Source organism: Cydia fagiglandana, chromosome 26 (assembly GCF_963556715.1).
Source record: "Cydia fagiglandana chromosome 26, ilCydFagi1.1, whole genome shotgun sequence".
Classification (NCBI taxonomy): Eukaryota; Metazoa; Arthropoda; class Insecta; order Lepidoptera; family Tortricidae; genus Cydia; species Cydia fagiglandana.
The window spans coordinates 7444241-7468271 of NC_085957.1; the positions used below are offsets into that span (position 1 = coordinate 7444241).

Below are 24031 nucleotides of genomic sequence, written 5' to 3' on the forward strand. Positions count from 1 at the left end.
GTGTCTTTGTGTGACGTCCGTGTCTTTGAACGGACCAATCACGGCACGGGACTTCGCTCACCTCGTCCCGCGCTCCCCCGAATTTTTGGCATCATCGGTTGCATGAAATAATTGCTCTAAGCTCGGTCTAAAGGATTCCTAGTCTATGCCCAAGAATAACAAAGATAAATACATTTAAAAATAGCCCCCTGTAGCCAGCCGTAGTGGCCCCACTCCGACGTGTGAGGGATTAGTTAACGCGCTCGTGTGACTACAGGATGTGGTTGAACAGGGCCCCTGTAGCCAGCCGTAGTGGCCCCACGCTGAGGGATTAGTTAACGCGCTCGTGTGACTACAGGATGTGGTGAACAGGGCCCCTGTAGCCAGCCCTAGTGGCTCCACGCTGAGGGATTAGTTAACGCGCTCGTGTGACTACAGGATGTGGTTGAACAGGGCCCCTGTAGCCAGCCGTAGTGGCCCCACGCCGAGGGATTAGTTAACGCGCCCGTGTGGCTACAGGATGTGGTTGAACAGGGCCCCTGTAGTCAGCTGTAGTGGTCCCACGCTGAGGGATTAGTTAGGGCGCTCGTGTGGCTACAGGATGTGGTTGAACAGGGCCCCTGTAGCCAGCCGTAGTGGCCCCACGCTGAGGGATTAGTTAACGCGCTCGTGTGTCCACAGGATGTGGTTGAACAGGGCCCCTGTCGCCAGCCGTAGTGGCCCCACGCTGAGGGATTAGTTAACGCGCTCGTGGGGCTTCAGGATGTGGTTGAACAGGGCCCCTGTAGCCAGCCGTAGTGGCCCCTGTAGCCAGCCGTAGTGGCCCCACGCTGAGGGATTAGTTAACGCGCTCGTGGGGCTTCAGGATGTGAACAGGGCCCTTCTAGCCACCCGTAGTGGCCCCACGCCGTGGGAGCTTAGTTAATTGCTTGTGGGGCTACAGGATGTGGTTGAACAGGGCCCCTGTTTGTGGGGGATTAGTTAACGCGCTCGTGGGGCTTCAGAATGTGGTTGAAGCGCCATGGCCCCTGTAGCCAGCCGTAGTGGCCATACGCCGATATCACATGGACGAAGCGGGCGTAGTTTATGTACCTATAAATAAATATTATAGGACATTTAAAGTACGTCCAAGAAAAGTCTGCAGCGATTTTGATAGCCCACGCAGTGCAAGTGTTATTTATGCGTTATAATTTCATAGAAGTTTGACGTTTAAAATAACATATGCACTGCGTGGGCTATCAAAATCGCTGTAGACTTTTCTTGGTCTGATTCTAGTATAGTATGTATACATTTTCTCGAATGATTTTTAGTTTTCTGTGTTTTAGGCCCCCCTTATCCGTTAAACAAAAACCTTTGTTTCTTTTAAAGAGAGGCGTCTTAGTCGCGTGCCAAAGCAACCATGTCGTAAAAAAGCACTTATCGTGATAGTGTTAAGGTTCAAATTTAAGTAACAGCCCATTCTGAGATATAGAAGGGTATCGCCGTGGCGACCGGTGGACTGATATGACATCTACTTTGATACGCTGTCGGTTTTTAGGGTTCCGTACCCAAAGGGTTTTACGGGACCCTATTACTAAGACTTCGCTGTCCGTCCGTCCGTCCGTCTGTCCGTCTGTCTGTCACCAGGCTGTATCTCACGAACCGTGATAGCAAGGCAGTTGAAATTTTCACAGATGATGTATTTCTGTTGCCGCTATAACAATAAATACTAAAAACAGAATAAAATAATGATTTAAGTGGGGCTCAGCAAACGTGACATACATCAGCAAACGTGATTTTTGACCAAAGTTAAGCAACGTCGGGCGTGGTCAGTACTTGGATGGGTGACCGTTTTCTTTTTGCATTTTTTTCCGTTTTTTTGTTGCTTTATGGTACGGAACCCTTCGTGCGCGAGTCCAACTCGCATTTGCCCGGTTTTTAACTATATCTACCAATAATGTTTGTATGTTAACCTTTTCAACGCCGTATCAAACACAAAAGCAGTCACCCGAACGCCACGTCACCGAAGTGTCAAAACTGAAATTGAACTTCATGCGAATGCACGTAGGTCTATGTTGCTCTGTGGTCTGTGACCGATTAATCACTTAATCATCAGTCTTTGGCGTTGAACTTGCGGTGCTTATATATCGGTCATTGGCGTCCAAAAGGTTAAATAAAATTTATCTCTCTCTCTAATTACCTTCTATAAGTTAAACTTACTGTATGTGAGCGCAGTATCCAGCTCTTAAACTGCTCGAGCCATGTATTGGATCTGGAAGAATGAGCGAGCGTTTTAAAAGCCGTAACACACTACCGCACCGCACCAATTTCTCGGTGCGGTGCGGTAGTGTGTTAGGACTTTAGAAGATCAGGGTGCTTAGCCAAGGCCGCATACGCTCCAATAGCGAATCCATAGCCATAGCGAATACAAATACAAATACAACAAATACAAATAATTTATTGAGAAAAGTATAGTACAATGATTCTTCTTAAAGACTAAGAATTTACATAGAGACACGTGGTTTACAGATGCCTGAACTAGGATTCCCTGTGTTTCAGGCAGCGAAGGACAATATTAAATTTATTTATTTTTAATTATTCACTTAATTATGAACTATATTTATTACACAAAACAACTGTATATCACCTTAACAAAGAAGTAGGTTCTTCACATCAGAGAACAGAATTAGGTAATCATTTTACGACTATTAGTAGGTTCTCTGTATCATCGTACGTCATTTTTTGAAGGGCGCGTCGTAGTGTGTTCTTACAACACGCATAGCTTTGTGAGTATAAGTCTAGTATTGCATTTAGCCTGTTGTACAAAAATGGGCCCAAAAAGACAAAAAATCTAGATGAAATAATGTGTTTTCTTTGTACTGTTTGGATACATATAATATCTTTGCGCCTTTTATATCTATATTCAGAGTTGAAAGGAGTTCTGGCGTGCTGCTTTAGTGTTGTGCTTAATATATATAATTGACGAACTGTTAGTACTTCACATGATTTATAAAGGAGGTCAGTAGGGTATAAGAAGGGCCGGGAGGTAGCTACCTTTAGTAAGGCTCTCTGGGCTCTTTCTAGGGTTAGGAGTGTAGTTTTCGCTGTGCCACCCCAGGAAGAAATGCAGTAAGTTAGTATCGATTGACATAGTGCAAAATATACTTGCTTGATTAAATTTGGGTTAGCGATTGAACGAAGTTTTTTGAAAACAAACATTAACTTTCGAACTCTATTGCACAATGTTTCAATGTGATTTTTGAAGGAGAGGGTTTCATCTATCATGACTCCCAAATACTTAATTTTGTCAGTATTAGCTAGTGATTGACATGAACAGAGATTATTCGATTTTTCCTTACAGTTATGTGCGTAAAGTTTGATGTTATGTGCATCCGGCTCTGTTTTCCGCATGGAGAATCTTATAAACTTCGTTTTGTCAGAATTCAGTGTTAGTAGGTGAAGTTTAAGCCAGTTAGTTACAGCATTAAATCCGCGTTGTGCGTACTCGTAGACCTCGTTTATTGACTTTGCGGAAAAAAGTAGGGCAGTGTCATCTGCATAGGAAATGATTTTGCCACTATCTATTTTTAAATGAATGAAACGCAATTGTCACTATCGCACAAATATGGAAGAGTGATAGAGAAAGACTATGATACATGATGTGTGATATCATGATATGTGATAGAGACTTGACACCATTAATAAAAACCGGACAAGTGCGAGTCGGACTCGCGCACCGAGGGTTCCGTACTTTTTAGTATTTGTTGTTATAATATAACGGCCACAGTAATTCAAATCTTATGTAGAGCCAAGCTTCTAACTCTACACACCCTAACTTCATAAACTCTACACCTTTGTCAAAATATGTGACTTAGCCGTTTCCTTAGTCTATTATATAAGGGGAAGATGGGGCTAATAGTTCCACTTACGCTCAGGATGATAGCAAGTCCACTGCCTCGCTTCACAGCTGTTAATAAAGTAGAAATACGTGACATTATCCGGGTTCTCCCTCTCGTAGTATATGCATACAGGGAAATAGAGAATCGGGCACGGTTTTACATATTTTTCGCACGGTTCACCTTTATATGTTTTTATTCCTTTCATTGGGGGAAAACGGGTCGAGTTTTCCTGCCTAAGAGCTAACTTGGAGCCTAAAATAGACAACAAAGTTTATAGAGTAACGTAATATCACAGAATAATGAATAGTACTACCGTACAGAAAGCAAACTTCCTACAAAAACGAACTTTAACAGCGGTTCAGGGTCGAATCATGCTGTCCCATTCTAATATATGCCACTATACCTTTCGGCTATTTAGGGTTGTCAAAAATCAAGTGATTATCTTATCTGTGGTCGTGCACGCAAAAGGAAGTCAAGTGGTGCCAACCCTAATAATTGCTCGGAGCAATGCTGAACCGAGTTTGACCGAAGTCAGGAGTTTCGCACCCCTGGTAATATTTGATCTTTGACAGTAGGTATCTATGGGCCGAGCGCTGGTGGCCTAGCGGTAAGACCGTGCGACATTCAATTCGGAGGTCGCGAGTTCAAACCCCGGCTCGTGCCAATGAGTTTTTCGGAACTTATGTACGAAATACCATTTGATATTTACCAATTGCTTTTCGATGAAGGAAAACATCGCCAGGAAACCAGACTAATCCCTCTGGGTTGGCAGGTCAGATGGCAGTCGCTTTCGTATTAAGTAACTATAGTTCGTTTTTTTTAGCATTAGAAAGAACTTGCAAGAAGGTAAGCGATCTTGACATGTCTTTTAATTGAAAAACGCTTTATAAAAATATAAAACTATTACTTATGAAAGCAGAAGAATATAAATGATCGTATTAGATTCATAATTGTTACATATTTGCCGTAACTTATTTTTAAAATGTGTTTTTCAATTAAAAGACACGTCAAGATTGTTTACCTAATTTCTAATGCTAAAAAAAACGAAGTATAGTCCCTGCGTCAATTCTCGGAATTAAGTAGGTGAGCATTTCTCAAAAAGTCTCATTCCTTTTTTGTTACCAAATGTGTAAGGAAATCTGGTAACAAAACAGGAACGTTTCATAGAAACTTTCTGGGACATTTTGGGAAATAGTGGAAGTTGTTCAGCTTCATGAACTTTACCAGCATACCAATTTTTATAGAAATCTAAGAGGTGTTCGAAATGCACAAACTATTTGAGAAATGCTCAGTTGTCAAGCGGACCCCAGACTCCCATGAGCCGTGGCAAAATGCCAGTAAGGAATTAGTTACCTGAAAATAAATGAGATTTGGTTTCAGTACTCACCATCATCATAAACTATTTTACCAATTTCATCTCCCATCCTTAAATTGTCATCACCATTCATTTTAATTGTAGATGCTACTGTGACAGTTTCATCAGTTGTAGTTTCATATGTGGTTTCAGTTGTGGTCTCAGTTTCATCTATAGTTTCAGTTTCATAAGTCGATTCTGTGATAAATTCAGTTTCATCAGTCGACTCTGTGATTAATTCAGTTTCATCAGTCGACTCTGTGATGAATTCAGTTTCATCAGTCGACTCTGTGACTGATTCAGTTGCATCGGTTGTTGTTTCATATGTCGTTTCATCTGTCACTTCATTTGTTCCAGTTGTGTCGTCTATTAGGTCATCGTCATTTGCTATTTCGGGGGAAGGTACCACTATTTTTTCAATTTCTTTCGCGAATCGTCTCATTTCATCGTTCATTATACAGGGACCAGGATTTTTGATAGCCCATACTATAATAAAAAAAAGGTGCTTCGAGCAACACGGAAGGGGAGTCGACATTCGCAGTATTCGCACTATTTCCCCTCTGCCGAGGTACCAGATCAACTGCGCATGCACACAACTAGCGCGGTGCGTGTTGTCACAGAATAAATAATAGTACTAGGTACAGAAGACTCACTCTCTAACAAAGCGCATCTGTTACGATCAGGACAGGTATGTCCGCTAGGTGGCGACAGCGCCACGCGCGGCTTATGGCTAGCCACCAAAATTGGCGTGGAACGGATGTACTTTTAGCTAAGCGACGAAATCGCGGAGTGAGCCACGCCTGGCTTTGGTCACTTTTTCTTAGTATACGAGTATAACATTTATTTCAGTCTTACAATGGTAACCACTGAGATTTTTTTCACAAAGAATTTTGCCAAAGGTAAATAATCTCACTGTTGTAATGTACCTATGTAAATAAAAATATTAAAATATTAATCAACTTAAAATAAGCGAGAGTATTTCTAGTTGATGATTAAAGCCTGTGTCTGTCTGCCAACGTGCCAACGCGTGCTCCCGTTGATGCTCCTCATTATAGAGCGATACATGTTAAAGTCTTCGGCTTAAAATATGTAAGTGACTCGTTTTAATGTATTTAACATGTCTGTGTCTCACGTACTGTTGTCTTGAGAATCGCAAAAGTTATTAAAATCCATGTAACACGGGTTGTCGAATTGTTTAAACTCCACTTTCTTTCCTAAGAGCCGAGCGCTGCATACTTCTTTTTGATCATTTGAGCATACTTCTTCTATGTACTTTTTTACGCATACATTCTGGAAGAAGAAAAGCTACATTACCATATTTACTAACCACTTTAACCCTTTGGACGTCAATGACCGATATATCCGCACGCAGGTCCAGACCACAGAGCAACATAGACCTACGTGCATGTGCATAAAGTTCAATTTCAGTTTTGACACTTCGGTGACGTGGCGTCCGAGAGACAGCTTTTGTGTTTGACACGGCGTCGAAAAGGTTAAAGGGCAGTCTTAACAAATACACTGCCAGGGCCTGAGCGCTACGAGCAGATTACACGGTTTTTCCCGTTTGTAGCGAAAAGCGCGTCGGATAGAGAACCCTTCGAATGATAGGTTACTTGCAGTGGGTTAAATACCATATACCGGGTGTGGCCTGTAAAGCAGGCCACTGACGAGCCTTCCAAATGGATGCCGTTACAATGGATTCTTCCAAATGGACGGCATCCTAATATTAAACATTGTATGTTTTTGACATTCACGGACCGATTTTGGATTGCAGCCACGCTATTTGGACTGTTGGAAGGCTCGTCAGTGGCCACCTTAACACGAGCAAATAATTAAAACATAGATTGTACTCCTCAAAAGGTGACGCTTTTGTTCAACAACTTTTAAAAATTACGAAGTATTTAGACTCCCTGTTTTTCATACACAATAAATATTATCTTCAATGGACGCCACCGCCACGACATATCATTGTGATTGACGTTGCTTGTCACGCCTTAAACATAACAAAATTCGCAATACATTGCGTCTTAGAATAAACTTTAAAGTGTATTAAAAATCAAACCACACCCGGTATTCAGTAATCTTACCTCATCTGATATCCCGTGATATTTCAAAAACTGTTTAGCAAATTCGATATCCTTTCTTATAGACAGACTATAATTATAGTCTGGCGTTATTATATACAATATAATTATGTATTTGATTAGCATTATAGCTAATTACATATGTCACTTAATCATGTTCTGGTAAAACTCATACTTTTTCTATTACACATCTTAGTTAGTTACTGAAAATATAAATGTTGCACATTGTTGTTGTACAGTCGACTGTAAATAATATAAGTTTATGGCAAATATTTCATTTTTGGTACAAGCTTTTATCGCTGACTGTACTTTTCTTACGACAGACAATTAATACTCATCGAGTCAATTCTAAAAACTCCTAACACAATTAAGTTGCGTTGTTTCATCACAGAGTTCCTATGGCCACCTCCTGTCTCCATCATCAGACCAGCTCGATGGTACCATAATATTCCATTGTCATCCGATTTATACATGCATGCAAAATTTCAGCTCAATCGGAAACCGGGACGTGGATCAAATTTAACTTGCAAGATTTGATTACAGACAACCGTCAGTGAAACTAAATAAAAGCTTGTAAAATATGGGTGCACAAATCATCTCAAAAATATGTCCCATAGCTTTGTCAGCGAATTAAGAACTTTGGGATATATTTTTGAATAAGTTGGCTACACCCATATTTTTACAGTTGATTGTACAAGCTTTTTTTCGTGACCTCTTGACCACAAAAAATATATTTTTTTTCTCCTTTTATAGTTCGTTTTTTTAGCATTATAAATAAGGTAAACAAACAATGTGTCTTTTAATTGAAGAAACACTTAAAAATAAGTCACGGCAAATATGTCACAATTATGAATCTAATGCGATCATTTATATTCTTCTGCTTTCATAAGTAATAGTTACTGATTTTTAAAAAGCGTTTTTCAATTAAAAGACATGTCAAGATCGCTTACCTTCTTTAAAGTTCTTTCCAATGCTAAAAAAAACGAACTATAGGAATGACCAAGGGAAGTGATTGAGACAAAAGTCGTCTGATACCGAAATTGAATACCGGTAAATACTATATACTATCGGTAAAACACAACTCAAATGTATCGTGTAAATAAAAGTATTTACGATTTTTTAACGTTTTATTGCATCACTGAGAAAATATGTTTTATAGATTTGGCTTACATAAACATTCATAAAATAAGCAATAAAAAGTTTAGATTTAAAATAATCCATTTATAGGTCAAATACAAGTAACACACTTTACTCACGCGTACACTTATTTAAAGAATTTCTTTAACCAGAAACGTCACGATAGATCAAATTCGTAACCTGTTATTAAGATCCGAATACGCCTCAAGTTCAACAAATGTGTGCTGGGGCCTTAAACATTTCATTTGGAAATCAATTTTATTCTAGACTGAAAAATGGCAAGTTGGCTGATTAAATAGTATCCAGCACCAAAAGTAGGTACGGTCAAGAAATTAACTTTCAGTACCGTTTAGTACCTTGACACAGCAATCCTCTAGAAGGAATCCTCTAGGCTAGGAATCCTCTATACCGAGTTTAGAGCAATCATTTCATGCAACCGATGATGCCAAAAATGCGGGGGTGCGCGGGACAAGGTGAGCGAAGTCCCGTGCCGTGATTGGTCCGTTCAAAGACACGGACACAAAGACACTTTCGACTCGAACGTGGAGTAAAATTACCGTATGCGTGGCAGAGGGGGTAGCGCGACTATGCTCAGTCTGGAGGATGTTTTGTCTGTGTGTCACAGTAATAGTAATATGAGGTCGGATAGCGACTTTCATATTGATTTTCACTGTGACATGGTAAAAAATGGTGCAGAAATAAAATGATTTGACTGTACGTGGGATTAATGCTAAAAAATTACATACACGACACAACTCTATTGGTAAAACCAAGAAAAGTATGCAGTGGATTTGATAGCTCACGCAGTGCAAGTGTTATTTTAAACGTCAAACTTCTATGAAAATATGACGTGTAAATAACACTTGCACTGCGTGGGCTATCAAAAACGCTGGAGACTTTTTGGTCAAACTCTATTTGACATTTCTTTCTGTATAGGTAGCTATTTTTGGTACTAAATTTACAACAGATAATACGAATAATTACTAAATATAAATCAATAGTTAAATAAATTAATGACAAAACCACATTAAAAATTAATTCGATTAATTTAATCATTATACTATTAATAAATTTTTAAATACGTTAGTCGACTTGACAATATAACAGAGAGGATTATATTTGAGCCTTTAATAAAAACAAACTATAAAATTGGATTATTATTGGCAAGTTTTGACTATAGTTTAGCAAGCCATTTCCGTCAGTAGAAGGGTGGTGCTCCCATAGAAAAATTTTGATTATTCGCATTTTTCTACTGACAGTGCGTTTGCCAGAACATACAATATACAGGGTGAAATTTAAATCACTGGCCATATTCATTCCCGGCACTAGGTTACACTTAAGGAATCTATTTAGCGAAAAAAAAGAGTACATTTTTTTTTAATTTTCATTTTTCAATTTTTAAATATTTTCCACGAGTCGTGGTCACCCTATTACCACAAATGTAAACAAACCTAATAGTAGGTTTTAACAACAACATCAGCAAAACACTTATCTGACCTTCAATAAACCTTATAATCGTTGCAATAGGGTCCACCTAGTTAGTGTTGGCGATGGTAAGCAGGTTTATCAATTTCGAGGGTAGTCTAAACTAAACCATTCCGTGCTAGCGGTAAACATAACGGTAAGCATAAATGATTAGTCACTCGTCACTCGCCAACCTTAAAATAATAAGTAATCGCGCGCGTACTAAGGTTAAAAAAAAATGATTTCGAACCGGGAATATTACGAAGTGGTACGGTGTTATTTATTAAGTGGTGAGTGTTTACGTGGTACACAAAGATTATACGAAATGGAATCAGTTCCACGCCTTCGCAGACAAGGATTGAATCCAAGAGTACCATCTCGTGCGGCTTTCGTTAGTTGCGTAAGTTGATTCAATTTTTTAAATACGCCTGAATGCAAAGATTCCTGACCTAGTTTTTACTCATTGTTTTTAAGCCACGGACGTTTTGTTAATAATCATTAGTCAGAATGTCAGAAATAACATTTTAGATTAAAGATGGGTTGCCTTTGCATTTTGACGAAAAGGAGAAGGAAAAATTAGCAACTTATGTAGGTAAGCGTCTTCTTATCTCGCTGCAATAGGGTTCATAATGGGTGACGCGATTGCAAACAGCGGGAGGGGCGGGGTGTCAATGACCTTAACTGATAAGAGAGAAGCGGGTGTGGGTAGTTGTCGGTTCACCATAACGTACGAGGTTTTTAGGACAACTTGATGATGAGTTATTTCGAAAAAAAAGTACTGAGCGGTATTAAAAGAAAAAACACGTGTTTAATATTTTTTCGAGTTCTTTCGGGTGTTTCAATTTGGCCAGTGAATTAAATTTCACCCTGTATATGTATCAATTCTCTCTATTATTTATTCAAAATTTAAAGGTCATTTCGGCTTAATTCTAAATAGAAATATGATATTAAAATAACAAAAAATATATCAACGGTATCAACAATTCGATAAAGTATAAAATGCAGATAAATGGCATCCTTACAATAAAAATATATTTTCCTAGTAGTGCAATTGTATAAGTATCATTAAAAACAGTATCGGTAAAAATATCGGTATTAATATGGGTAGGTACCGACAATTTTAATATCGCTATCAATACCGTTAATTTGGTACACTTGCTGCCGTAACTCAATAGCAGTATTTTAAATAGGTTTTATCCGGTAATTTTTGTATACAGATGTATAAATTGTATAGACTAGAAAAATGTTATCGTTATGGTTATAAGTATTTTATTATAAAATCTTTGCTGGCACCTGTGGTTAGCAATATAATCAATACCGGTAATTTGATTAATTTAAATACCTTTAAAACATTATCGGTATTTACTTCAGTAATTCAAATGAGTACCGGTATTCGTAGTTTTAAAATGATTACCGGTAATTTAGGTACCGTAAAAATGTGTGTAACATACACGTATCAAAATGGTCATATTTACCGGTTTTACCACACAGTTGTCAATCTTCTGTCATTTTGACTTGTTACATTGAAGTTATATTTTACTAGTGTGAGGCAACAGTCGCATAGCCTCCCTATAGCCTGTCTCGCTCGCACCATGCACCGTACTGAAGTGGTTTAGATTGGTCGCTTCCCCTGCAAACAGTACGCGAGGGGCGCCCGAAGAGTCTGGGATTGGGGTACCGAGCCACGCCCGGGCTTCGGGGTATTGCGGGGTGAGGAGGTTGTCGTAGGAGTAGCTGCCGCGGGTGTATGGGTTCGAGTGCCAGGTTGATCTGGAAATAATTTAAATCTAGATTAATAATAAATATACAGGGTGCTTCCTGTAACAGGGGCAATAAATTAAACTAAAGGCTGTACTCCTCAAACTGACCAACATTTTTTCAGCAACTTTTAAAAATTATGAATCCTTTAGACTTCCTCTTTTTCATACAAAATAAATATTGCCTTCAATGTACGCTGAAATCAGTGTGTTTGACGAGTGAGTATTATATTCTTTGGTTTGACGTTATTTGTCACGCTTTTACCATAACAAAATTTGCAATACATTGCGTCTTAGAATAAACTTTAAAGTGTAATAAAAATCGAAACATGAGTTATTTTCAAAAGTTGCTGAAGTTGGTCAGTTTGAGGAGTACAGCCTACAGTTTAATTTTTTGCTCCTGTTACAGAAAACACTGTATACAAGGTGTCTAAAAAATAACTGCATTCTCGTTGCCAGGGAGGTTTTGAAATTATGCAACTTTTACTATGGGACCAACCCCGAAATCGCGAAAGTCTTATGTCGCATTCGCATTAGACTTTCCGGTCGGTGCTACATCTATTGTCACTTGACAGTACTACTACTACTACTACTTAGCAGTGCTGATAATTCCACTACTCGATGTTAGATGTCGCTTATGAAAATATTATTATTTTTGGTACCAATAGCTGATGTATGGAGTGAGTAAGTAATAATAAATATTATAAGACATTTTTACACAAATTGACTAAGCCCCACGGTAAGCTCAAGAAGGCTTGTGTTGTGGGTACTCAGACAACGATATATACAGGGCGTCCCACGGCGATGCCACATGGAGGGAAAGTACCTTAAATATCATAGATAGCATATTTTGCTGAAAGAAGACTTCATTTTATTTTTAAAACTTAGTAAAGTTGCATTCATGAGTCATCAAAGTATGAATGCAATTTTACTAAGTTTTAAAAATAAAATGATGTCTTCTTTCAGCAAAATATGCTATCTATGATATTTAAGGTACTTTCCCTCCATGTGGCATCGCCGTGGGACGCCCTGTATAATATATAAATACTCAAATACATAGAAAACAACCATGACTCAGGAACAAATATCTGTATCATCATACAAATAAATGCCCTTACCAGGATTCGAACCCGGGCTCATCGGCTTCATAGGCAGGGTCACTACCCACTAGGCCAGATCGGTCGTCATACTACGAGTAATATATGTATATTTTTCTCTATGCCAATTATTAATTCTGTGCCAAAGGGCTAAACGTCTAGTTTTAATGTAAGGTACACTAAATAATAGAGAAAATAAGAATGCAACTGACCTTATAATGCCAGTGGGTGTTGGCACGGTAATTTTTAATGTGTCCCCGATGAATTTCTGCAGCAGCTCTACACATTTCGTCTTCACTATTTCCTCTGGCAGTGTCTCAACCTAAAAGTTAGATATATGATTAGAAGTACTAGACCGCAGAGTAATCGCTATAGAAGGAAAGAAATAGTTATTTGTTTTACAAGTGGGCAAAGTTGTTGTTTAACCGCTCGTGCTAATATTGATACCCGAGCAAGCGAAAGATTCCAAAATTGAGACATTTATTTACGTCAAACCAAACCAGTTAATTACAAACAAAACGCGGTAATTAATGCTACGGTAAGTAATTTTCAGTGGGGTCCTAACGTATAATTAACTTACGTATAATTAATTAATTAAGAATACAGTACGATAATTAAATAAAAACAGCAAACATTTTTTAGGTGGTACATACTATAGTAGAATTTTTTTTCGGTATTGCCAAAAAAAATTGTGATCCACATGATGTTGATGACATATCACAAAAAAATGTTGAAAAACTTAAAACCTTGTGATACAGATACAGACTGAGATACAGGATTTTCCTAGTTCAGGTAGAAGTCATTAAAAAGCCTTACTTTATAAGATATTATTAACCTAATGTTATAACTATGTTTTTCTGAATAAAAAATATATTTTATTTTTTTAATTCTTTATACTAACCTGTTTAGCAACATTTCCGCTAGTCCACAGCGTCAACGAATTACTCGACCCCATAGGCCGACTGGCCCCATATATCCTCGTGGTCCAATAATCATCCTTTCCCACTCTCCTCTTGTCGTCTCCCTTCCATATGAAGGCAAAGAACGAAGTGTGGTGGGGCCACCAGATTTCGTCGAAGGATAGAATGACTTTGTCCATGACTCCTATGCTAATTTTCTCTATGGCTGTTTGTTTTTCTTTGGATAGCGGTGGGGAGAATAGCGTTGTATGCCTAAAATAAAATAAAAAAACAAAAAATCAAAACCGTATCGTAACACGTACTGGGAGGGGCAGCGTGGGTAGACCCCCCACAAGGTGGACTGACGACCTGGTAAAGGTCGCGGGAGTCCGCTAGATGCGGATGGCGCAAGATCGGTCTATGGGGGACGCCTATGACCAGCAGTGGACGTCCACTGTCTGATTTATTTATTTCTATTTTATTCACTTAAATTTCTAAATCGATAGTAAAATGGCGTAACGTATAAATGGATATTTTATAATTAAAACAGTGGTTTTTTAAAGATGTCTAACTTGTCCTTGAGAACCCCGAGGGATACGGTGACTATGACGTTATCGGCCTCGTATGAGCTGCCGTCACACTCGCCAGTGACGCGCTCGGTGGGGTGCTGCGGCGCCCTGATGATCCGCACCTTACTCAGCTTCAGTTCAGCTAGAGCGTCCAGTCAGCACACTTACTTGTCCTTGAGAACCCCGAGGGACACGGTGACTATGACGTTATCGGCCTCGTATGAGCTGCCGTCACTCTCGACAGTGACGCGCTCGGTGGGGTGCTGCGGGGCCCTGATGACCTGCACCTTACTCAGGTTCAGTTCAGCTAGAGCGTCCAGTCAGCACACTTACTTGTCCTTGAGAACCCCGAGGGACACGGTGACTATGACGTTATCGGCCTCGTAGGAGCTGTCGACGCACTCGACGGTGACGCGCTCGGTGGGGTGCTGTGGGGCCCTGATGATCCGCACCTTATACAGCTTCATATCCAGCTAGAGCGTCAAGTCAGCATACTTACTTGTCCTTGAGAACCCCGAGGGACACGGTGACTATGACGCTATCGGCCTTGTATGAGCTGCCATCGCACTCGACAGTGACGCGCTCGGTGGGGTACTGCGGGGCCCTGATGACCCGCACCTTATACAGCTTCATATCCAGCTAGAGCGTAAAGTCAGCACACTTACTTGTCCTTGAGAACCCCGAGGGATACGGTGACTATGACGTTATCGGCCTCGTATGAGCTGCCGTCGCTGCACTCGACAGTGACGCGCTCGGTGGGGTGCTGCGGCGTTCTGATGACCTTGACTTCCGTGTTCAGCTTTATGTCCAAGTTGGGGAGCCCTGGGCCGTCTTTGTATGTGTTCTGTGGTGAGAAAATACCAAGGCTTGAGTAGCATATCGATAATATGATTATATTTATCATATTGATTAATATATATATGATAGTTAGCTGTTTTTAGCATCAGAAAAAAAGTAAACTATCTTGATGTGTCTTTTAATTGAAAAACTCGTTTTAAAAATAAGTCACGGCAAATATGTAACAATTATGAATCTAATACGATCATTTATATACATCTACCTACTTTCATAAGTATGTAACGTATATTACTGATTTTAAAAATGCATTTTTTAATTAAAAGTCATGTCAAGATCGCTTACCTTCTTTCTAATGCAAAAAAAAACGAACTATAGATGTATTGATTAAGAAAATTAATGCTCGAGAGATGTACGCATCCTCGCATATCTGTGGAGCAAAACGATGATTGTTAAGAACCAATAGAATCACTTCATTTCAGGGCTCGGAACCGGTATTTTATTAAAACTCCCAAATAGACCAATATTTTGAATTATTTTATGCTCTTTACGTAAAACTGGATTATGTATTTAGGTAACGAACTTGTGTTATCAGATTGTCCCATTAAAAAATAAATAATAAACCAAAGAACGAAAAAGAACGTAATAATACCGGTATTTTTGTATGGAGCAAAAACCGGTTCCCGAGCCCTGCTTCCTTTACCTATACCTATCCTCGCTTAGCGCCGCTCTAGTCGGCAAATTGTCTGTTGGTCCTTAACAAACACATACCTCGCTACGCTTTCTCGCATACCTCTGGTGGAAACCCAGTCACAGAATAAATATTACATATTTTTTGTGTTTTGTATCTGTATTTTTTTAATATTAAATTATTATAGTTTTTTTTATGTAATTCGACATTAAGAGACCATAATCTCTAAGTAATTGTAATATGCTAGTTTGAATAAAATTGGTAGTTGCAGTTAGTTGTATTTTTATAAAACTTGATTTATTGTTATTATTTTTTCTTGCATGTAAAATAATGTAAATTCAATGTTAATGTGTAAAAGTGCCCTTGTGGCCTATTTCCTGAATAAATGTTGATCCTATAAAGATAACTTTTTTTACTCTACCCAACCAAATCGAAAAGTCCCATTATAGTAAACTTACCAGCATAATCTCAAAGAACGTCCTATATCCATATCTATGCCAGCTGTTCAACTGTGGCCCCTCCAACTCCTCATACCGGCTGATCGTCGTCACATCCGTCCAATCGTCGGACGCCTCATAGTTATTAGTCAGCAGGTTTGCGAACTCGAGGAATTCCGTTATGAAGTCCTGGTCTTTTAGAAGGTCCGGCTTATGCTCGGCGATGTATTCTCTTAGTCTAAAAAAAGGAATTTTCATCACACTTGCTCGAAATAGATCAAATTTGATTGCAGTTGTATTACTAGGTCAGGCAATGAATGCTCAAAAAAATTTATAGAGGTTTGAAGGTTCCATTTTTCGGTTTTTCGATGATATCTCTGAAACTGTGTATCTTAGCTTAGCGACATGGCCACTTATACAAAATAAAAGTTTATTTCATTTTATACAAGTTTTATATTGTCAAATTTTTCGATATCTTGAATAGTTTTTGAGATCTGATTGAAAGTTTATTTGGGGCTCTCAATTGTATCTTGATATCTACATCAGTGAAGCTCCTAGGTCGTGTTTGGTATCGTTTTTGTATAAATCGGGAGTGTGTATAATTTTGTTTTAAATACAGTTAAATACCCGATTTTAAAAAGAACATAATTACTTGTATGTAACAGTCCCTAGAAAAAGTAAACAGAAATGTAAAAACCGAAATATAAAAACGATAAAACAATAAATATTTAAATATATAAAACCTTACAATTAAATTCATTAACGGTTGCCCTAAAATAATAACTTTATCAAAAAACCAAGCCACCCAACAATAACAACATGCAAACAAAACAATACAATTCTACCTATCTTAGACAATACTATTATATACACTAACTTAGGCTCCTTACAACCTAAATTTGACCTATTTCATACTCGTGTTCTTACATGCAAACCCCAACCAATAATCATAGCTGTGACTGAAACATGGTTAAATGTGAATATACCCAATAACTTAGTGAGTATTCCGGGTTATGATCTATACAGGAAGGACCGAGCTGACCGAAGAGGCGGAGGTGTCGCTGTGTATGTTGCCCAGGAGGTATGTGGATCGCAAATACTAGCTAAAGTAAATACCAGCTACTCTTCTCTGCGGTCTATTGACACGCTATGGTTAGATATAACTTTAAACCAATACAAATTCTTATTTGCATGCATCTATCGACCAGAAGATTCCTGTATAAATGAAGAAAAAGTATTAATAAGTGAGATATCATCTGCGTCCACATCGTGTAACGTCATAATTACTGGAGATTTTAATTACCGTGAGATAAACTGGCCATTAGCAAACATTCAACATAGTGACAATAGAAGAGAGTATATGTTTGAGGAAATGTTCGTACAAAGCAATCTATATCAATTGGTCCAAAAACCCACTCGACACAGAGAAGGCAACCGGTCCTCCCTCATCGATCTGGTCATGACGAATGACGAAAACCTTATTACAGCTGTTGAACACCAACCGCCTGTGGGAAAATCCGATCATGATTTTTTACTACTGTTAATGCAAATAGAAAATAACAATACATTAAGTAAAATTATAAAATCTAACAGGAAAAACTACTTTAAATCAGACACTGAGAGTATAGACTCGGCCTTGTACGAACGCGACCTTTTAAATCTAGTAAGCACACATAATACACCTAACAGCAAATGGGAAGCATTTGAATCCACCATCCTCGAGGTGGCCAACAAGCATACACCGAACGCGAGGCCACCGCGTAAACCACCACTGAAACCTTGGATTGACAAAAATATAAAACAAAAAATACAGGACAAACGAAAGGCATGGGACAAATATGTACTTACAGGATGCAGAGATGATTACAAGCACTACAGAACACTTAATAATACACTTCTAAGTATAACTAGGCAATCCAGAACTGATTATGAAAGCCGCATTGTAAATCTCGGACCCAAGGCGTTTTACGCGTACATTAGAAAACAACTTTGCACAAAAGTTTCAGTTCCTCGTGTTATGCACGATGGGGACAAGACAGTAACAAGCGAGGTTGACATTGCGAATGCCCTAGCCAAACGTTTTGAAGCAAACTATGTTAAGGAGTCAAACGACACAGTACCTCTTATTGCATGCCCTCGGATCCAGGAATCCTTATGTGACGTCACTATTTCGGAAGGTAAAGTTTGGAACAAATTAAAGAAGCTACGTGAAGATACTTCCATGGGCCCCGACGGAATCTCAGCAGTCTTGCTAAAGAAATGTAAAGCTATTTTGCCATCACTTACGCATATTATGAAGGAGTCATTTCACACATCAATCGTGCCGCAGAAGTGGAGGAACGCTCTAGTGACACCAATCTACAAAAAGGGAGACAAACTTAACCCTAACAACTACAGACCAATTAGTCTAACCTGTCTAGCAGTTAAGCTAATGGAGGCTATTATAAACGACGAAATAAGGCTATTCCTAGATAGGAATCACATAATTGTCGACCAACAACATGGCTTTATGAAGAGAAGATCCACTGTCACTAACCTACTAGCATGTGTTAAGGTCTGGTCTAGCCATCTGGATAATGCAGAACCAATCGACGTGATATACCTGGACTATGAAAAAGCTTTTGACAGAGTGCCTCATCGTAGACTCCTAGCTAAACTTGAGCACTTTGGCATAAGAGGAAAACTTCTACAATGGATAAAATCGTTTCTACGAGATAGAAAATTTAGAGTGCGAATCGCTGACAGTGTTTCTGATGAATTTGATGTCTGGAGCGGCGTCCCACAGGGATCGGTCATCTCAACGACCATGTTCAGCATATTTGTTACCGACTTACAAACCACCATCGAATCCAACTTCAGCTTCTTTGCAGATTACAACTCCAAGCTGTTTGTAAACCCTATGATAGACCATAGCAAACTACAGGCAGATCTGAACCGAATTAGGGACTGGTGCCTAGACTGGCTTATAAACCTCAACGAATCAAAATGCACAGTCCTCCACATGCACAAGAAAAACCCCAAGTTGCCCTACACTTTAAACAACGTACAATTAGCAGGAACCACGACCCAACAAGACCTAGGAGTCATCATGTCTGACGATCTCAAGTGGGAACCCCATATTTCACAAATGGTAAAAAAGGCTAACTCTATAATCTACATAATTAGAAGAGCTTTTCGTATTCTCACCACCGAAACAATGCTCAAGATATATAAGACCTACATAAGACCAATTCTGGAATATGGTTTTCAGATATGGAATCCATACTTCAAAAAAGATATTGACATGATCGAGCGAGTGCAGCGTAGATTTACTAAAATTCCCACACAGCTAAAGTCACTTTCGTACGAGGAAAGACTAGTCAAGCTGGGCTTGACAACACTGCAAAAAAGGCGTGAACGTGGCGACTTGATCGAGACATTTAAAATCATTCATGGATATTACGACTGTCCAGAACTAAGCGACATGTTCACTCGAAACCCAAACACGCGCACAAGAGGACACTTAAACTAGTAACCACAAAACATAAAAGAAATATCGCGAAAAACTTCATTGCAAACCGAATAGTAAATGCTTGGAACACATTACCCTCAGAAGTTGTGAACTCTACAAGTGTGAATCAATTTAAAAATAGACTCGATAAACTATCTAAACAGTGAAATCGTGCTAAGTGAACAATGATTTAGACGCACCAGCATCAGCTGCCTGTCTAAAACGAAATAATAATAATAATAAGCCCCCAGGGCAGCTTGTGGCGAGCTGAATGGGAAGTGACGTCCCTTGGGTCCCATACCTCCGAGAGTCGGTCAGGCCCCTCTCTCCAGCTTGCTTTCATTGGCCGGCTGGAGTGAACACTGAGCAGGGGCCGCAGGACTCTCACCTTTGGCTTGCCTTAACCGGCCGTCCAGAGTGGGGTGTCAGAGCTATATGCTCGCAGGGCGGAAGTGAAACATGCCTAAGACGCGAGTTGGCACAGTGGCTGCTTACAGCCACTGGGTAGAAAGCGGTGCACACCTCTCCACGCCCTGAGCCGCTCACGTGATGTTGTCCCCTTGTCGCTCCGTGCGAGCGGCCGTTTTCGGGGACCCATGTTGTGAGTTGGCGAGTCACCACCTGGCCCATTTTTTCATGTTTTTTTAACATATGAGCAGGGCAGGTGCCATAGTCTCCTCCATAGTCCCAGTTACTAGCCCACTAACAACTCAACGCAATAGCCCGGTTTCTTTTTGTACCTTTTCTTGCAATAGTCCTACACTAACCGGGGCTTGTCCTTGGGTGCACTACTATAGTGCAAACAGGGATAATCGTCGGTTGGTGTCACATTACATTTAGAGTAAATTGTCTTATTACAAGGGGCCTCTACGTGTTGGCTTCGGCCCCACGCACGCCTTCCAAATGCCCGGGACCCCATGGTCCCGAGAATTTGTAAAAGACAGACATAATAATAATAATAATAAAGCAACTCTAGGTCGACTGGCAAACTCTAGGGGAGGCCTTTGCCAGAAAGCAAACTGACAAGGAAACATCCAGTTAAAAACACAATTTAAAATATGTATATAGATTAAGTTAAAATGTCAGAAATAAAGGCTATATTATATTATAAATACTTGTAAGTAATAAAAGTCCCCAGTGGTTCAGGCTGATCCGGCGGATGGTCAACTATGTGCAGAGCTATATCCAACAGCTCGTTCACCAGTTCCGCATCAACTTCTGAACCGTCTGACCGGAACGGTGCCATGATCAGGCTCTGAGGTACCGTGGTGATGTTGTGTTGGGTGGTCAGGTCGAAGACGCGGCTTTTCTGGTTGCCGTGGATCCTGGAAAAAAAGATTTATCACAGAAAAAATAGTATTATCATAGAGACCGAACGCGCTCCACAACGCTCTTAAAGGAATTACCTCACCCCGCGGGAGCAGATTGACAGTCTATTGCCTTAGTTTGGGTAAGAACAAGATGAAATGACATAAAGTTCAAAATGTATGTGTATTTAGTTTGTTACGCCAAAATATGCATTTTTAACAGACGTAATATGGGTACATAGATATACAAACAATTTCCATGTCTACTGTCCATCCAATGGATTTATGTTTTTAATACTTTGCTTACGCTCTGGTCACTGAGTTATATTATATTATCTCTCTCTCTAGCCTTTTTCTACCCTTCGGGTGTAGGCCTCCTTCATTTTACGCCATTTGTCACGGTCTTTTGCAACCTGGAGCCACTTCTTCTTTCGATGTTGTTGTCCCAACGCATCTCCGGTCTACTTTGAGGACGCGTCGTCAAAGCATCAATATATAAAACACATAAAGCCTTATTGTATCAATTCTAGATATCTTACCATTCAGCGCCCAATTCTATAAGTCCATTGCCAAAAGGCACAGTATGGACTCTGCCTCCGATACGAGACTGCGCCTCTAACGCCAGCACCCGTCTCCCCGCTCTGATCAGAGTCGTGGCAGCAGTCACACCAGCTGCTCCGAGCCCGATTACTATTGTGTCATAGTGCACCATGGTTGAGCTGAAATTTATTTAATTGAGTAAGAATATCACTACACCTAATAAAACTAGGTCCCCCGCCACGTCTGTCTGTTTGTGTGTTTGTTTCTATGTTCAAGATAAACTCAAAAACTACTAAACGGATTTCCATGGGGTTTCACCCATCAGTGATTCTTGAGGTTTAGGTATATAATTTGTTAACCCGTGCTAAGCTGGGGCGTGTCGCTGGTAGTCTTATATAATGAGAGTCAGGTAGTCAGTGTAATTTGACTTGTAATTATATGTACATATGACTAGAGATGCAACGGATAGTTGTTTGGCCGGATACCGGATATCCGGCCTGGACACTGGCCGAATATCCGGTATCCGGCCGCCGGATATTCGGCCGGCGGAACTATACCTACATTTCGGTTTTTCGGGTGCGCATTCTGCAGGTTTGACCTGTTTCCTAGTAAACGTTCATGCGGACTCATTTCTAGGTTAGAAATGAGTGCGCGTGCAAGTCAGTGGAATTATTAAATTGTTTTAAAATAATAAACAAGTACGATTATGACCGTGTCTGTTTCTTAAATCCAATTTGTTTACTCCGAAATCAAGCAATGTTACTATCCGGTATCCGGCCGGATAGAAGGTCACTATCCGGTATCCGGCCGGATAGTAAAATAGTGGCCGGATAGGCCGGATACCGGATAGTAACCGGATATCCGGTGCATCTCTACATATGACAATTAGCTGCTATAAATATAAACATTTCAAAAAACAATCATGTTATTTGACATAAGTTACAAAAAAAAAAATAAGGGATATCTGATTTCCTTGCTATAGAGTTAATGCCACACAAGCTAAGTGTAACTACGTATAAAATACACAACGAATTTTCCCGTTCCCAAGATGACTCTTTCACTAAAAGTACTTTATTTCTGTAAAATTCCTTTTTTTAACCGATAGTAAAGACGAAAATTTTAAATATACCTACATAACTACCTTTCAACAGACGGGGCACCGTGGTATCGAAACATATCACTAAACAATAAAACACTAAAGAAAATTTTTAGGTTATGCCCTTAATTCTCACCTTTAATCACTGAAACTTGCTTCGAGCACTGATAATAAGACACTGATTTGATAAACTGTACTTATATTAATCAGCAGTGCAAATGTTGTGTATAATTAGTAATCTAGGGTTTTAAAAGATAAGATCTAATTACGATACTAATCAGTACTTGTTGAAAGAAAGAAAAGGGCACTGAATGAACGTTGAACATCTGGTAATGACATTGACGTTTATGACATTTTCCTTTCGTTCAGAAATATACTTGGTCAAGCAGATCTTGTCAGTAGAAAAAGGCGGCAAATTTGAAAAATGTACGCGCGAAGGGATAGCGTCTCATAGAAAATTTGAATTTCGCGCCTTTTTCTACTGACAAGATTTGCTTGACCATCTATAGATTAGGGTGCGTTCGTAGAGATAATATTTAAAACGCAAAAAGGATAAAACCCAAACCCAATTTGACAGTAGAAAAAGGCGCGATATTCAATTTTTTTAATGGGAGGTCAACCGCTCTTATTCTCTTAACAATAAAGTCGTATTAAGATCATTTTGAACACCTCGCCTGCTTTGCTACTTCTGCTGCTGACTGTACCTATACCTATTTTTATTTACTCTACCTACGGTCACTGACAAAACTTGTTTGCTGGATTATATTTATATCTTATCTGTAGGTTACTTAGGTCATATCAATGAACTCTAGGTCACATAACGGATGAGATGCACCAAAACATATAATAGTAATTCTTTTCACACAATACCTTTAATGTAACTAGAAAAAGAAAAAGAAGTTGTCGTTTATGCGTGTACCAAGAAAAGTCTGCAGCAATTTTGATAGCCCACGTAGTGCAAGTGTTATTTAAACGTCATAAGTCATAATTGCATAAAAGTTTGACGTTTAAAATAACACTTGCACTGCGTGGGCTATCAAAATCGCTGGAGGCTTTTCTTGGTCTAACTCTAGTCATTTTGACGTCATTCTGCTGAAGTACATGGCCTGTGGCGCTGTTACCCGGTTCGAGACCCAGTACTAGTATCAATGCCCAACATACTAAAAGTTGGTAGCGATTTCCGTCTCTGAATCTGAACTGTGTCTGAACTATGTTGGAGATTACTAATGCCGGCTACATACGTAACGATAAATCGTTGCGATAAAACTGTGCAGTCCGACTGTGCAGATAAATCGAACCGTGTGTATGACAAATCGTTGTCGATTATCGTAACGATTTGTCATACACACGGTTCGATTTATCTGCACAGTCGGACTGCACAGTTTTATCGCAACGATTTATCGTTACGTATGTAGCCGGGGTAAATGGTGGCGCTCCATTAGTGCATAAAGTCATTC

The 24031-nt window shown here is 39.5% G+C and overlaps 3 protein-coding genes across 3 annotated transcripts in view; 1 reads left to right on the top strand and 2 right to left on the bottom strand.

Annotated features, from left to right (window-relative positions):
- LOC134677476 (uncharacterized) overlaps nucleotides 1-24031 on the top strand; it is a 343898-nt gene that overhangs the window by 6063 nt on the left and 313804 nt on the right. The gene's annotated exons all lie outside the window — the stretch shown is intronic.
- On the bottom strand, nucleotides 957-7501 carry LOC134677432 (uncharacterized). Its single transcript, XM_063535899.1, has 6 exons — nucleotides 7299-7501; nucleotides 6348-6501; nucleotides 5245-5697; nucleotides 3888-4109; nucleotides 2179-2230; nucleotides 957-1071 (listed from the first exon to the last, which is right to left on the bottom strand). The coding sequence occupies exons 1-6, from the start codon at nucleotides 7419-7421 to the stop codon at nucleotides 957-959; spliced, it is 1119 nt and encodes a 372-aa protein (XP_063391969.1). The 5' UTR covers nucleotides 7422-7501.
- Nucleotides 8416-22886, bottom strand: LOC134677370 (spermine oxidase-like). Its single transcript, XM_063535804.1, has 8 exons — nucleotides 22711-22886; nucleotides 21478-21657; nucleotides 20747-20956; nucleotides 16163-16379; nucleotides 14884-15062; nucleotides 13652-13922; nucleotides 12963-13072; nucleotides 8416-11666 (listed from the first exon to the last, which is right to left on the bottom strand). The coding sequence occupies exons 2-8, from the start codon at nucleotides 21648-21650 to the stop codon at nucleotides 11426-11428; spliced, it is 1401 nt and encodes a 466-aa protein (XP_063391874.1). The 5' UTR covers nucleotides 21651-21657; nucleotides 22711-22886; the 3' UTR covers nucleotides 8416-11425.

Bases quoted from the DNA above. Each gene is read 5' to 3' on its own strand.
- LOC134677432 (XM_063535899.1), bottom strand. From the start codon at position 7,421: ATGCTAATCAAATACATAATTATATTGTATATAATAACGCCAGACTAT. The intron at 6,502-7,298 runs GTAAGATTACTG...TTCTTCTTCCAG, and splicing joins ATCACGGGATATCAGATGAG to AATGTATGCGTAAAAAAGTA. The intron at 1,072-2,178 runs GTAAGTTTAACT...ATTTATTTATAG, and splicing joins GGATACTGCGCTCACATACA to GTACATAAACTACGCCCGCT.
- LOC134677370 (XM_063535804.1), bottom strand. From the start codon at position 21,650: ATGGTGCACTATGACACAATAGTAATCGGGCTCGGAGCAGCTGGTGTG. The intron at 15,063-16,162 runs GTAAGTTTACTA...TTCTCACCACAG, and splicing joins CGTTCTTTGAGATTATGCTG to AACACATACAAAGACGGCCC. The intron at 11,667-12,962 runs GTCAGTTGCATT...AATTATTTCCAG, and splicing joins ACACCCACTGGCATTATAAG to ATCAACCTGGCACTCGAACC.